The 15,270-nt window shown below is 41.3% G+C and overlaps 1 protein-coding gene across 3 annotated transcripts in view; it reads right to left on the bottom strand.

The window, feature by feature from the left end:
• The window catches only part of Cfap20dc (CFAP20 domain containing), a 219,107-nt gene that overhangs the window by 53,206 nt on the left and 150,631 nt on the right, over positions 1-15,270 (bottom strand). For all 3 annotated transcript variants that reach the window (XM_038349740.1, XM_038349741.1, XM_038349742.1), the window contains one exon: positions 3,009-3,212. In XM_038349740.1, coding sequence (XP_038205668.1) covers positions 3,009-3,212 — 204 coding nt within the window. The remainder of the gene's footprint in view (positions 1-3,008; positions 3,213-15,270) is intronic.

Raw genomic sequence — 15,270 nt, 5'->3', positions numbered from 1 at the left:
GCTGAAGAATTTCAGATGGACAACACCATGCCACGTCTGTGGTGTCAGCTGACGGTGGGTGGGTGGGGGTTAAGAAGCAAGAAGGTGGAGCGAGGGTTCATCAGTTAAGAACACTCGGTACTCTTGCAGAGGACCTGGGTTGGGTTAGTTCTCAGCCATCACATGGTGGTGGATACCATCCATGACTCCAGTTCCACTGGATTGGACATCCTCTTTTGACCTTTGAGGGCACCAGGAATGCACATGGTGAGCATTCATATGCAGGCCAAACACTTATACACATAAAACAGAATAGAGAAATCTAAAAAAAAACTTAATTAAAAAGGAAACAAATGGAAGAGCCTTAGGATCTGAAGAGCAATGTGGACATGGGGGGATGAAAATGTGGGAGAGAGGTGATGGCTTCCAGTCTTCTGGCTTGAGGGACCCCGGAGGGTAGCACCATTCACTGAGATAAAAGCAGGGCAGGACATCCCAGGGGTGATACCAGGAGCCCTTTCATTTTGTTTCTCACCATCTCCACACCTTTCTGAGGAGAAAAGCATGAGCTCTCGGAGAGGCTGAAACAATACTTGTAAATTGCTCTATTTAAACTCCACATGAGCAGTAGGGTGCAGATTTCATTACGGAATACAATTTCCCATTTGTTGATAGTTCCAATATTGGAGCAAACTGAATTTGATGAAATAATAAACATATCCTATGAATACTAAAGGTAGGATTTTCAAATTTTTCTGTCTAAAACACCAGACTTTTCAGTTTCTCGTTTGGTGGAACAGAGGGTTATTAGGTTCATTACTAGCAGTGTTATTTTTGGTCGTGTGCTTTTACAGCCGTACTTGTCATGCAGGAGACTTCAGTGCTTGCCAGAACAGGACAGTGATGAGAACCCGGTATCCAGGGCAACCAAGAGTTCAGACTTCTCAGTCCATAAATAAGCATTCCTCAGCTTGCCCTCTGTACTGCTAGTCTCTGAGCCCCTTCCTGACAAAGTGAGCTCCATCTGGAGGCCACTCTTCTCTTTCTAGCCGGGGCTCAGTGACGGCTGCGGAGCATCCTGTAAGGAAAGCACTGCTTGGCTTCTGTCTGCAATCGACCCTTACGAGTCTCACGTCATTGCAAGGATGCTCTGTGGCCAAGTCACGGGGACATAGGTATTTTTCTGGGTGATGGATACTGCCCGGCACCAAGGCTGTTTGAAGAGTTGTATGTATCATAGCTGTGTCTAATGAAATCAAATTAAGCAAGAGAAAGCTGGGGCAGAGGAGAGGGAGATAAAAGGCACTAAGTGCCCATCGGTAGTGATATCCCCCTTCGCATCTCCTGGAGTCTGTTTGATTTCACCTTCCAGGATGACTTGCACATTCTCTCAAGAGCACAGGGGCCTCATCTTCCGTTGATGTCTGTATAACCTATTTGATAAGCAACTCACACACCAAGAATTACCAGAAAGACAGACAGAGCTGCAGCGTTCTCACCGGGAAGTGAGACACTAATGGCAGCGGGAAAGACTCAGGTAGCACACGTGACTATGAGCTGAGGGACCGCTGAACGTGCGAGGCCTACAAAGAGACATGGAGAAAACTGGCTTTACAATAAAAGCAGATTTCAAAATCAGTATTTGTTAAATATATAAAACTTCTGCCTACCACATTTGAAGTTAATATTTATGTAGTTTTAAAACATAATCTAAAAAATTTAAAGATTTATTAATTTTTACTTTATGTGCTTGGAATTTTTTTGTCTATGTGTTTATGTGTGTACCACATGTGTGTCTGGTCCTGTGTAGGCTGGAAGAGGACATAGACTCCCCTGGAACTGGAGTTACAGATGGCTGCGAGGCACCATATGGATGCTGGAAACCAAATTCAGGTCCTCTACAAGAGCAGTGAGTACTTTTAAATGATGAGCTGTCTCTTAGCCCCTAATTTAAGTTTTTATTATAGAACCTTTTATTATTTCCAGTTGGTAACTAAGGAAGCAGGCAAGAGAGGATCAGGAACCTATGTTGGCACCTTAGAACTCAGAGATGTTCTCTTGCTATTTTAGTTGGAACTGCAGACATAAAGAACAGTCAGCTTTTGTTTATTGAACCGTTTCAGTGCTGGGGACAGAAGCCAGGATGTCATACATTCTAGGCAATGACATGACCACTGCACTACATTCCCGGCTTTATATAGCTATGTAAACACAGAGGAGGCAGTAAAACATCTAGTGACTTCTACAGAGGGTCCTTGTGTGTCCTCACAGGTGAACAGTATTTAGCACATCTATAGTCTCTCCCCTTTTGTTCATTCATTTAATAAGTATTTCACTGAAAATACTAAGTCTCTTTCATGTGGCAAACGGTTTGTGCCAGGAGCAGGACCTGCCAGAGCCCATATCACTGTGTGATTTTATAGACTTCTGTGATTTGAGGATCCCTCCCCTCCAAAGTCCACACATCAGAAACTTAATTGCCTACATTAAGGAAAAGAGAGGTGGGGTATTTAAGAAGTGCTTAGAGGGTGAAGATTCTGTGTTTGTGAATGAATTTATCCTATTATTGTGGGAGTGAGTTCATAATAAAAGGATTCATGGAGTTCCTTGCCTGCTAGTTTGTTTCCCACGCCCATCCCCACCCCCGTTCTCCCCATTCATCCCGCTTCAGGGATGATGCCTGAAGAAGGCCTTTGCCAAACGCAGCTCCTTTGACCCTGGGCTTTCCAGACTTTAGAGCTGAATAAAACAGACATTTGTGCTTATAAATGGCCTGGTTCTCATCTATTGGGCAGAACAAATGGGAGCTAAGGCGATCATTATACACCTACTTCCAAGGGTGTCTAAGACAGTGTACGACAAGGCGACGGCACCCTCCCCTGAAAGACCATCTCAGAATGAGCTCTCCACGCTTCTCACGGTGGGTGCCTCATTTCAGCTCTAGTTTCCCTAGGTACGGCTGGGCTTTTGGTAGAAATGGGCCTGCTGCTTCTGAAGCCAAGGGAAGAGCTGCGAAGGGCAGGACTCACAGGTGGCAGACAGGAGTTCCACGTGGTTGTGTCATCACTGCTGGTACTGATGCTAACATTACAGTTGTCCACCTGGGATGCGCTCAGGCCATGAGGAGCTCCAGGGTCTTCTAGGTCCTCGTTCTGCTGCCGCCGGAGGCTTGCTAGCATCTGCAGCTCACATTCGCTCATCTGGCTGGGCTGATAGTTCCTCCAGTTGTATTCCTGACCGAGAGACAGACACAAGACAAAGAGTTACTTGCTTTCAATTCTATGGGCTCCTGACAAGTTTGACTGCAGCCCTTCATGCAATGACTCCCCTCTGGGAGAGGACCAAATGCTCTTCATACCTTCATGAGAGGTTACCCTCCCTACTCAACCCAAGCTTTCTGCACACTGCCTTCATGAATAACCTCCAAAGCATCAAACTTGCATCTGCCTTAGTTCCCCTTTCATGCTAGCTCCTGCTGGCTGTCCATCTGGCTAACTGATGCCAGTCTTCCTTGGGGAGGCCTTTTTTGACAGTGACAAATGGGGCACCTCCTCTATTGTGTTAGAGAATTTAAAAGTCTTGATTGTTAGCATTTGTTCCAATGGTAGTTGTCTAGCTAACTGCCCTTGCCACTGACTAGTTAGCTATGAGTGGCCCAGGTCACTGCCATGACTATCTGACTCTGACTGGAGTCCCATGGTGAGGGTTTGCAGGTGCTTAACCACAGGGCCCAAACTCAAAGCAGTTTTTAATTAAATTACATATGAACTACTGATGTGCTTTGGAAAAAGTGTTTCCTGGTAGCCCAGGCTGGCCTTGAAGTCACAGTAATTCTCCTACTCCAGCCTCTTGAGTGCTGAGGTTGCAGGGCTGAGTCACCACAGCCTTCTTAAATGGAGCTTTGAAAACAGAAGCACCCTTTCTAAACAGATGCCTGGTTCACACGGTAATGGATAATTTCAGAAGCATTGACTACTAAGACCAAATTTAGTCAAATTACAGATACATGGAAGGCAATGAATGTGAGGTGGGAAAATGTAAGGTCTGCAATTCAGAAAGGCCTCAGATCTATACCTGACATCTTATTGATGCAGAGCAGAAAGTAGGTGATTCAAGACTATTACTGTAAGTCTCCAGATGCTAACACAAATAAATATTATTTCTTCTTTAATTTTTAAAAATTACATTTTTTGGAGTGACCTGCCTGCCTAGAAAACTGCCCCAAATCCTAGATTCAGTTCCCAAACACTCACTGACTCCCCCTCCTACCATGTATGTGCCTGACTCCAACTCGGGCAGAAGTCCACTGCTCAGGCACAGACCACACTAGTCAGAGCAGTGAGGGACCTGCCTGTCAGCAGAACTGCCCAACTCCCTAGATTCTGTTCCCAGAGATCCATTCCATTGCCCTCCCCTCCAACCTCACCACTAACTCCAGAGGACTTCCACTGCCTAGGTGCAGGCCACACCTGTCAGGGGAACAGGTGAGTGACACCTGCTAGCGAACTGCCTTATTCTTTAGATGGTGTCCCCCCAAACCCATTCCATTGTGCCCCTGTCTGCCCCACTGCCATCCTCTCCAGCTTTGTGCCTCCAGCCTCAAGTCAGGTGGATTTCTGCTGCCCATGAACAGGCCACGCCAGTAAGAACAACTGCCAAGGAGCAGGCTATGCCAGTCAGAAAAAGTGGTGCAAGTCAAGTAAGTCAGAAACACAGATAGGCAATCTCAAGCAGAGACTCCCTACTGGATCAGAAGTTACACAAGCTGACAGAAACCCAGGCCACAAAGACCAGAAGATCAAAGAAGCAGAAACTAAGGAAGAAAATACCCACGCAACATAGATGAACTTAGAAAGCAATACCATCTGGGTGATGTCCAGACTTCAGTGTAGGAACACAATCGACAATAGCTAGGGCAAGATGTCACCACCTGAGCCCAGCTACCCTATGCCAGAAATACCTGAAAATTCCAATGCATCTGAAGCACCAGGAGATGACCTTAAAACCAACTTTATGAAGATGAAAGCTAACCTTAAAGAGGAAATGAAGAACTCCTTTAAAGAAATTGAAGAAAAGACAAACAAAAAATTGGAGGAAATCAATAAATCCCTTAAAGAATACCAAGAAAGCCAAGGAAAAAAAATCCAAACAACAAACAAGGAAACTATTCAAAGTCTGGAAATAGAAATAGAAGCAATAAAAAAAACACAAACTGAGGGAATTCTAGAAATGGAAAATCCAGGTAAGTGAACAGGAACTACAGACACAAGTATAACCAACAGAATGCATATGATGGAAGAGAGAATCTCAGGTGCTGAAGATATGATAGAAGAAACAGATTCATCAGTCAATGAAAATATTAAATCTAAAATATTCCTAAACATCCAGGAAATCTGGGACACCATGAAAAGACCAAATCTAAGGATAATGGGAAAAAAGAAGAATAATCTCAGCTCAAAGGCCCAGAAAATAATTTTAACAAAATCATAGAAGAAAATTTTCCTAACTTAAAGAAGGAGACACCCATAAAAGCACAAGAAGCATACAGAAGACCAAATATATCGAACCAAAAAAGCCAGTCCCCTTGTCATACAAAAATCAAAATTCTAGGCATACAGAATAAAAAAGAATATTAAAAGAATATTAAAAGGAAAAAGGCCAAGTAACATAGAAAGGTTAACTTATTAGATCTACACCTGGCTTACCAATGGAGACTCTAAAAGCCAGAGGACCTGGACAAATGTCCTACAGACTCTAAGAGACCATGGATGTCAGCCCAGACTACTATACCCAGCAAACTTTCAATCACCATAGATCTCCATCTATGATATTTCATGATAAAGTCAAATTTAAACAATACCTATTGAAAAATCCAGCTCTACAAAAGGTTCTAGATGAGAATTCCAACCAAAGGAGGTTAACTACACCCACAAAAACACAGGCAATAAATAATCTCACACCAACAAAATGGAAAGAAATGAATCTCTCTCTCTCTCTCTCTCTCTCTCTCTCTCTCACACACACACACACACTCACATACACATACATACATACATACACACACCCCACCACCACCACTGTAATAAACAACAATACAATAACAAGAATTAACAATCATTGGTCATTAATATCTCTTAAAATCAATGGAATCAATTGGCAAATAAAAAGACACTGACTAACTGAATGGATACAAAAACAGGATTCATCCTTCTGCTGCATACAAGCAACATACCTAAACATCAAAGATAGACATCACCTCAGAGTATAGGGTTGAAAAAAGATTTTTCCAAGCAAATTTACCCAAGAAGCAAGGTGGTGCAGCTATTCTAATATATCTAACAAAATAGACTTCAAACCAAAATTAACCAAGAGAGATGGAGAAGGATATTTCAATTCATACTTATCAAAGGAAAAATCCATCAAGATAACATTTTAATTCTTAACTTCTATACCCCCAAAACATGGGCACCCATATTTGTAAAACAAACTTTACTTGATCTTTAATCACATATCAAATGTCACACATTAATGATGGGAGACTTCAATACCCCATTTCCACCAATGGACAGGTTATCCAGACAAAAACTAAACAGAGAAATACTGGAGTTAGAAGATGTTATTAATCAAATGGACCTAACAGATATCTACAGAACATTTTACACACACAAAAGAATACACCTTCTTCGCAGCACTTCACAGAACATTATCCAAAATTAATCACATACCTGGTCTCATAGTGTTGCTGAATATTCCTTTACACTGTGTGAAGATGTGTCACTGTGGTTGATTTAATAAAGAGATGAATGACCAATAGCTAGATAGGAAGAGGTTAGGTGGGACTTTTGGGGACAGGTCTTGGGGAAGAAGAAAGGCAGGGTCGGCAGCTGGACAACATGAAGATGGCAGGTGGCAACATGAAGATGAACAGAAATGGATTAGTTTACGTAGTAAGAGCTAGGGAGACAAGCCTAAGCTATAGGCCAAATTTTCATAATCATTAAGTCTTCCTATCTTTTTTTGTGAGTTGGTAGTCTAAAGAAAATTGAAATAATCCCCATCCTATCAGATCACCATGGACTAGAGCTGCATTTCAACAACAAAAACAACAGAAAGCTTACAAAAAAGTACTCATGGAAAATGAACAACTCCCTACTGAACGACTACTGGGTCAGGGCAGAAACAAAGAAATTAATGATTTCCTAGAATTTAATGAAAATTAATGCACAAATGTGTGTGTGTGTGTGTGTGTGAAGGCAAGTGTGCATGTACATGTACCCATGCCACAGAGTTCATGTGGAGGTCAGAGGACAACTAGCAAGGGTCAGTTCTCTCCTCTGGTTGTCAGGCTTGGTAGGAAGTGCCTTTACCTGCTCAGCTATCTTGGCAGCACATATTCCCTTTCCTTTTGGCTTAAATCATGGCTAATATCTTGGCTTTACATATGAGGAATATATTTTGCACTCAGGCCTAAAACATAACAAATAATTTTGACATTTCCTGGCATATCTGGAAATACTGGTTATGGTCAAAGGACTTCCCATAACACATGATAACTTTCAGATCTTACCATTGAAACCCTTCCTTCCTTGGAGGACCCTTTGGGTTAGCTACTACCTTTTATTTCTTAGTGCTTTATGAAAAAAATGTAATTCTGAAAACAAATCTTGGAGTTTCTAAGACACCAAATGCTTTCTAATAAGATATTGCCATCTCCATAATTTGAATTTTTAAAATATTGCTATTTGGTAATATGATGAGAAGACTTTATGGAGTCTTCTTGGGGAACCGCAATTGAGTATTTATTCATAGGTCCAGAAGCCTGGTACCACAAGAGCCCTCTCCCCACATATGTAATTATTTTAAAAGTATCATGTAAATGCTATGTATATACCAGGTCAGATTAAAGACTCATATTACAGTTTTCTTATTGATTTATAAAACATCTTTACATACTGACGGCAGTATCTTTCTCTGATCATTATTAAAGATATTTTTTGGTCATACTTATTATCATGCTTTTCACTTTGCTCACAGATGTAGCACTTTCTCCTCATGTTAAAGCTATATAAAATTTCTGCTACAAATATAGCACCTCTTTTCCATGGCATATATATTACATTATTTTCACTTGTTTTCCTCCCTTCTCCCTCTTATAGTTAGTTCTCTTTTATCTTCCAACCTCACACTCCCCTGTCTTTATATGAGAGTATACATGTAATATTTGTCTTTCTGTCTTATTTATTTTGCTTAACATAATGATTTCCAGTTTTACCCATTTCCTTGTGAGTGTGATGGTTTCATTTATCTTTTTCTAAGGTTGAATAAAATTTTATTGTGTGTAAATCTTTTCTTTACCCATTCATCTTTTATGGGTACCCTGCCTTTTGTGAACATAACAGCAATAGACAGGCATGTACAATCTCTATGCTGACTGAGAATCATTTGAATATTTCCTTGGGATTACACTTAGGACCTAGGATAGATTTCAGTGCTTAAAGGAACTTCCATACTAATTCCATAGGGCTTGACTGGCTTACACTTCTGCCAGGAGTGTGTAGGGTCATTGCTTATTTTCTGATAGGGTAAAATGGATGGATTCTCAAAGAAGTTTTAATTTGCAATTTCCTGATGTCTAAAGATATCAAACATCTGTCAAATATTTATTGGCTATATTTGGTTGTTCTTTTGAGAATCATCTGTTCAGTTTCTCAGCTCATTTGCTGAATGGATGATTTGTTTTCTTTTCTGGTATTTAAATTTTTGTAATTCTTTATATATTCTAGATGTTAATATCATGACTGATGTACAATTGGCAACTACATTTCCACTATTCTATAGACTGTCTCTTCACTCTGCTTAATGGTTTCTTTGCTGCTTTTTATTTTTCTAGGTCCCCAGTGTGCATCATTAGGTTATTTATTTGAAATTGCTCAGATTTCTCTACACTTTCCTCTAAGAACTAACTTAATTACATTGCAAGGATACTGGTAGTTGTGTTTCAATTTTCATTTGATTTTAAGAATTTTAAAACTCTCAGTGATTCCTTCAATCACTCACAGGGTCATTCAAGAGTTCACTAGTCTGTCTCCAAGTCTTTGTGTAGATTCTCTTGTTATTGAGTTCTAGTTTTAGTCTGTTATGATCTGATAATATGTCAGGGATCATTTTAATTCTTTTGAATTTGTTTGGACTTGCTTTGTGGCTTAGAACGTGGTCTATTTTATAAATAAGTTCATGGGCTTCTGAGAAGAGTGCATATTCTATAGGTGTGTTAGGTCCATTTTCTCTATGACATGGCTCATCTGAGGTTCCTTGGCTGAGTTTTAGTTTTCATTGCCTGTCTAAAGATGCGAGAGGCGCCCAGAGTCATCACTATTCCTGCATATTGACCTAGCCCACCCTTTATTCGCACTAGAGTTTGTTTCATGAAGTTAAGAAGTCTCAGATGTGGCCTCTACATATTTAAAGTTATTATGTATTCTTGATGGATTATTTCTGTTGCTAGAATGTAGTATTACATTAATGAGTTTTTAAGCAGTGTTGGGAGAAAATGTCATGAGAGGAACAACATCTATATTCCACTGAAAAGCCACTAAAACGGTAATATTTCAAAGTCAGAAGAAGCAGTCGAGGTCACAATAAAGCACTGCAATATGATCAGCATCATCAGGAGATACATGCAACTCAGAGCTACAGTGACTTTTCCCTTACTTTCATTGGTTATATGAAAAAAGATTGACAACAAATGTTGGTAACTGTGGAAAAATGAGACCTTTGATCCACTGCTGGGTCAGTCTACAAAGAGGAGAAGCTAGTATGGAAAAAAGGTTTGCAGTTTCTTAAAATGCTTAGCATAGAGTGTTTATGAGACCTAGAAATACACTCCTGAACATATATAACAGGAACCAAAAATCCATATTTTCTTACACATACGCACACATCCCAAACAACCAATCTAAAAAGCACACAGAGAAACCCAAAAATGTGTACACAAATGTTCATAGCAGCATTATTTCAAATTGCCAAAAGCTGAAAATATCCAAATGTCTATCAACTAATCAATGGAATTTTGTTTATTCATTTCATATGATGTAACACAGTTGCAAAGGTTAATAAAGTTTGTTACAGTCCACCATTTAGATGGTCCTTGAAAGGATAATAGTACAGGAAAGCAGCCACAGGTAAAGGCCACATAGCATGTTATTCATTATCTGACAAGTCTAGAGTAGGCAAACAGACATGGGAAGTAGATTAAGATGTCAGAGGCTTGGGAAAAGGTGTGCAAGCAACTTCGAGGTATATAACTTCCCCTGGGGGTGCTGAAAATGCTCTGAAATTAGGGTCACTATGGCGGTTAGAGAATGAATTAAAACTCCTGTGTTGTCTATTTTAAATAGGTGATTGTTATGGCATATTAATGACCTCAACTAAAACAGTTTAGTACCAGAGGTGATGCGAATCCCTGCTTAACTTTAGGTACAACAGTGAACAAGAGACTTATCCTGTCCTTCGAGTTATAGAACAGAACATCCCAGTGTGTCACACCATGACGTTTAGCTTAGCTTGTCACTGCCAATATGTGCTTTTTACAATGGAGAATGACACTTGGATATTTCAATTTTCATTTAGAAGAAATTGATGTCGTTAGTATGACGGATCCATGTATCCAATCAATATAATTCATAGGCCAGTACTGTGATGGAACGAATAGCTGTGTGTTGAGAAGAAAATAAGAGCTGGAAGTGATGATTCTATTAGGCAGGTCTAACACCAGGTCCTAGTTTTACCATTTCCAGCCATGACCAAGGATGGCATCTAGCTCTTCATGCCTTAGTTTCTTCATCCATAGAGGCCACAGTAGCCTCATGGCATGCGTGATAGACTTGCTAGTAGACAGCAGATGCTCAGCACGGCCTGAACAGTGACAGCATGCTAGCGGTATCTATACTTAGAGAACAGTGTGTGTTGGCTCTCACATATCTGTCAAAAGCTCATGTGCTAAGGACTTGGCACAGGGTCTTACAAGGAGGGGAACAGAATTCTCTCTGTTTGCTTGTCTGTGTGTGTACATGGGCATGCCTGTGCATGTGTGCATGTGGGGAGGCTAGAGGACATGTGGAAAGGTTTTCTCCTTCTACCTTAATGTGGATTCTAGGAACTGACTGCAGGCATCTAGATTTGTGCAGCAAGTACCTTTCCTCAGGAAGCCATCTTCTCTCCCTGGAAGTGGAACTTTTGAGAGGGGGGCTAGTGGGTGGCCTTAGGTTATTGGTCACGCTGTTAAAGGGGATTCTGGGGTGCACCCTGTATCTTTCTCTTCTTTTCTTTTTCACCACCTGGCCACGAGGTGAATAATTTTATCATATGCTGCTGTTTGTTGTATGTGCTGTCACTCTGCAGGCTCCCAAACAACAGGACCAACTAATCACGGACTGAAACCTTCAAATTGTGAGCCCCAAATAAACCCTCCTTTCTTTATAAGCCGGTTATCTTGTCCATATGTTATAGTCATAGCTAATGCATGTGCCTCCACCTACAACTATATTAAAATATGTGTGATATAAAACATATAAAAATAGAAATTAAGGTGATTGAGATTTAAAAATTGGAGCCCTGTGCAAGCAGCAAAAGCCCTGTGCTGGGCTTCTACTCAGGCTGACTATCTTTTGCCATCTGAGCCCAGACCAAAAGCACTGAGTTTTCACTCTAGTATCTACTCTACCTACAAGCTATTGGAGGGTGTGGAAGAGCAGGTCCTATAGAACCACGTCATCACTGAATAGGGCAAGGCAGCCCACAGCTTAGAGCTGCGGTGGTTTCAGCCCTCAATGCTTGTCCTGCTGAGAGACAGTTTGGGGCAGTGGTGCTCCTTGCAGGCTACAAGCACAAAGGTAGAGCCCAGTGATCCTTGGGGAGACCGAGGGCAGGAAAGTATGCGTTAGCCTGGAGCTAAAATAGAACCTGGCCCTGACCCCCTTGGCCAGCAAGAAGATCACCCTGACTCTGGGTGACCACAGGATATCTGAAACATGTCCTGGTGATGGTCCAGTATTTATGATTTGCCAGAAATCGCCTTGAACTAGACCAGCAACTTGTTGCCATGAACATTCGCATGCAAAGCAATTTGGGCAAAAGGAGGTACTGTGTGACACACTGCAGTGTCCAATGCCACTAAGAGGAAAGAATATGCAATGGTGAGGCGGGAAAGATGGAGGCATGGAGAGCTGTGGGCTTGGTGGACAGAGGTGGAACTAGAGATGACATTGATGGCAGGTGTAAGAAAAGGCTATGTGTTACCACTGAGTCCCATGCAGATATCCGGGGTCTGCAGTGCCACCGGAAGCCATGCTGATGTCCATGGTCTATGCTGCAGCAGAGGGCTGTGTTGATGTCTAGGGTCTGTACTGCCGCTGGAGACCACCTTGAGGTCTGTGGCATGTGCTGACCCTGCGGACATCCGTGGACCACGCTGTTGCTGGAAATGACTTGGAAGTTCATGATCTGTGCTCCTGCTAACTGTAAAGGGCAAGGAAGCTCCCGTTGAAGTGGCATTGATGACTGCAGACTTACAGTCGAGAAAAAGACGACTTTAGCTATAATCCCTACCCCCACTCCTCAAAGTAACGGCCTATACAGGAGACCGTCAAAGAAAACTCCTAAAAATTGTAATAAGGATGCTGAAGTGTAGCTCTCCATAATCAATGGCTTCTATCAGAGCCCAAAGTAGGAAAAGACTCAGTTTTCTTTAAGGAGCTGGCTACTGGGAGTTTAACCACACTCCAGTGAGTATATAGGCAATAAAAATCAGACATTTTTTTCTTCTTCATTTTCCTTTTTTAGGGGGAGGGCAGGTCATACAGTGGTGGCAACCTGAGGGGACTGGGAAGTGAGTGATAGGGGTGCATTATGTGAAATTCCCAAATAAGCAATAAAAATATTATGTTAGAAAAAAACTTGAAGACAGTTTAAATCTTTCTTGTTGAATCCAAAGGGTTGTCTTTGAATACAAAGCTTGGTGTAAAAACATCCCTTTCAGGACCTGAGTGCAGGCAACAATACTTGTAATCCATTATTGCTGTTCCCTTCCCTCAATTTTTCTGTTGCAGAGAGAGGACTGGGATACTCGAGGGATACAGCACACGAGGAGCTGATTGTCATCAATTGTCCAGCAGAATTAGAGAATGCCACATTGTCATCAATTGTCCAGCAGAATTAGAGAATGCCACATTTAAGTCCAAGGTGATATCTGATAGCTAATTAAGTTTGCTGGCCCTGGAACGGGTGGTCTTTAGAAAGATCCTTCCACCATGGGCAGTAATAACGCAGGGGCTGAGGAATACCTGGCTGTGCTACCACAGTAATCTGCAATGATTCCTCCCACAAACGCTCACTAAGACTCTTTTCCACGCCAGGCTCTTTCACGTTAAGCTTCCTTAGAACTCTATGTATTTTCATGATTTTGTTTCATACAGCAATAACCAGCATTCTGACAGCCATTTGGAAGGAACATAGAGAAGGAAGGAGCGAGCTTCTCCTAGGGTCAAAGTAGAGCAACTTGTGGTAAACAGGTAATTAACTTACTTCTCCAAGACAGTTTTGATTTGCAATCTCATAAATCATTTCAAAACCACCAGGAAGGCCAAATCGTTATTTTCTTTATTATTTTGAAAGGAGGCCTATCATATGGTTTTCAGATCAAGGGGATTCACACACAGGATGTGTCTAACTGAACTGCCCAACATGGTAGCTGCAACCTAATTTTGTCTTCAAGAATCCTTTTCGGAAAGGGAGGTGCTGCTGATCAGATTGGCGTGGAATAAGGCGTGGGCTGAAGGCTTCCATCTCAGTTGAGCTCTGCTCCTGGTAAGTACTGTTTCAAGCTATGCTGAGTATATGTTAATACTTGTCAACTATAAAGGGATGGTGGTGGTTAGGGAATACTATACATAGTGACATCAGAGCTTGAAAGTTCAGGTCAGCTTCATGGGGAAGATGATGTTTAATCTGGGCCTTTACAAAGGGTGGTGCCACAATATATTCCAACCCTCAGACAAAACAAACAAACAAACAAACAAACAAACAAAATGTGAGGCAAGCCAGAAGTACGTAGATCATGTTCACAGGAAACCTCTCAATAGATTAGAAAGTAACACTTCCATATCACTATTTTAGAAGTGAAGTAATACTGACCCAAAAGTAACAGGGATAAGAATAGCTACGATTAATTGAAACTCTGCAGTATAAAAGTACTTCCTGTGTTCCATCCAAGTTTTATTAAAAGTCTAAAGTTTCACCAAAAGATATATTATTAACATTTTCCAAATAAAATAAAATAAAAAATAGAATAAAAATAGCTGCCCCTTTGCCTAGTGAAACTGATAATTGGTGATGTCACATTCACACAGGGGACAACTATGCAGCCAGGAAATGGTTTCTCTATTGACTCTCACCAGCAAAACGCCAAGAAAGAAGGGCTTAAAGAGAATACAGAGGGACAACTGATCCTGGGGACAGCTGTAAAGCGACAGTGACAGGAAGGGGCAGCACTTCTGAGGTGTGGTTACTGCTTTTCTTTCTTAATCTGGATGAGGGTGATGTGAATTTGCTCAGATTGTGACCAAAGCATACACTTACGGTGCCCACACTGCTACATGACCAAGCACAATGATTGAATCTAAATCTCACAAAGCATCTGTGAGGACCCGATTGCTTGTAAATCCCTGACAACTTACTTGGGCCATGCTACAGAAGAAAATGAGCATTAGTCTAAGGAGAGAGAGAGAGAGAGAGAGAGAGAGAGAGAGAGAGAGAGAGAGAGAGAGAGAGAGAGAGAGAGAGAGAGAGAGAATGTTTTTACACGTAAATTTACTCTTGAGTTTTACTGATGTAAGTAAAGTTTTGGAAACTGTCTTGGAGTCCTTCATGACAGCAAGAATAGAATGAGTCTATTCTTACAAGCTAACTTTAAACTTTAATTTCCATTTTAATTTGAGGATTCATTTCCCTTCTGTTACTTCTTACAAGAGTATCTTGTTCTTGAACTGTCATTTTAAATAATAACTAATGGAACACTAGCATCCTGGGGCATCTTGCAGTGAGCTAAGCATCCCTGCAAGAACTTGCTCTGATTCACTGGAGACACAGCGCTAATATTACAAATGAGGAGCAGGCAGGGGCACAAACAGGAGCGGTAAAGTGGTACATACTTGGGCACCCTGCTCATCCACAATTTACAGTATTCTGTAGCATGTATCTACCACACAAGGGAGAGATTAAAACTTAAAGACCAAG

The sequence above is a fragment of the Arvicola amphibius genome, chromosome 12 (genome assembly GCF_903992535.2).
Source record: "Arvicola amphibius chromosome 12, mArvAmp1.2, whole genome shotgun sequence".
NCBI lineage: Eukaryota > Metazoa > Chordata > Mammalia > Rodentia > Cricetidae > Arvicola > Arvicola amphibius.
Note: the sequence above shows the minus strand (reverse complement) of the source record. Positions and strands in the feature narration are given on the sequence as shown.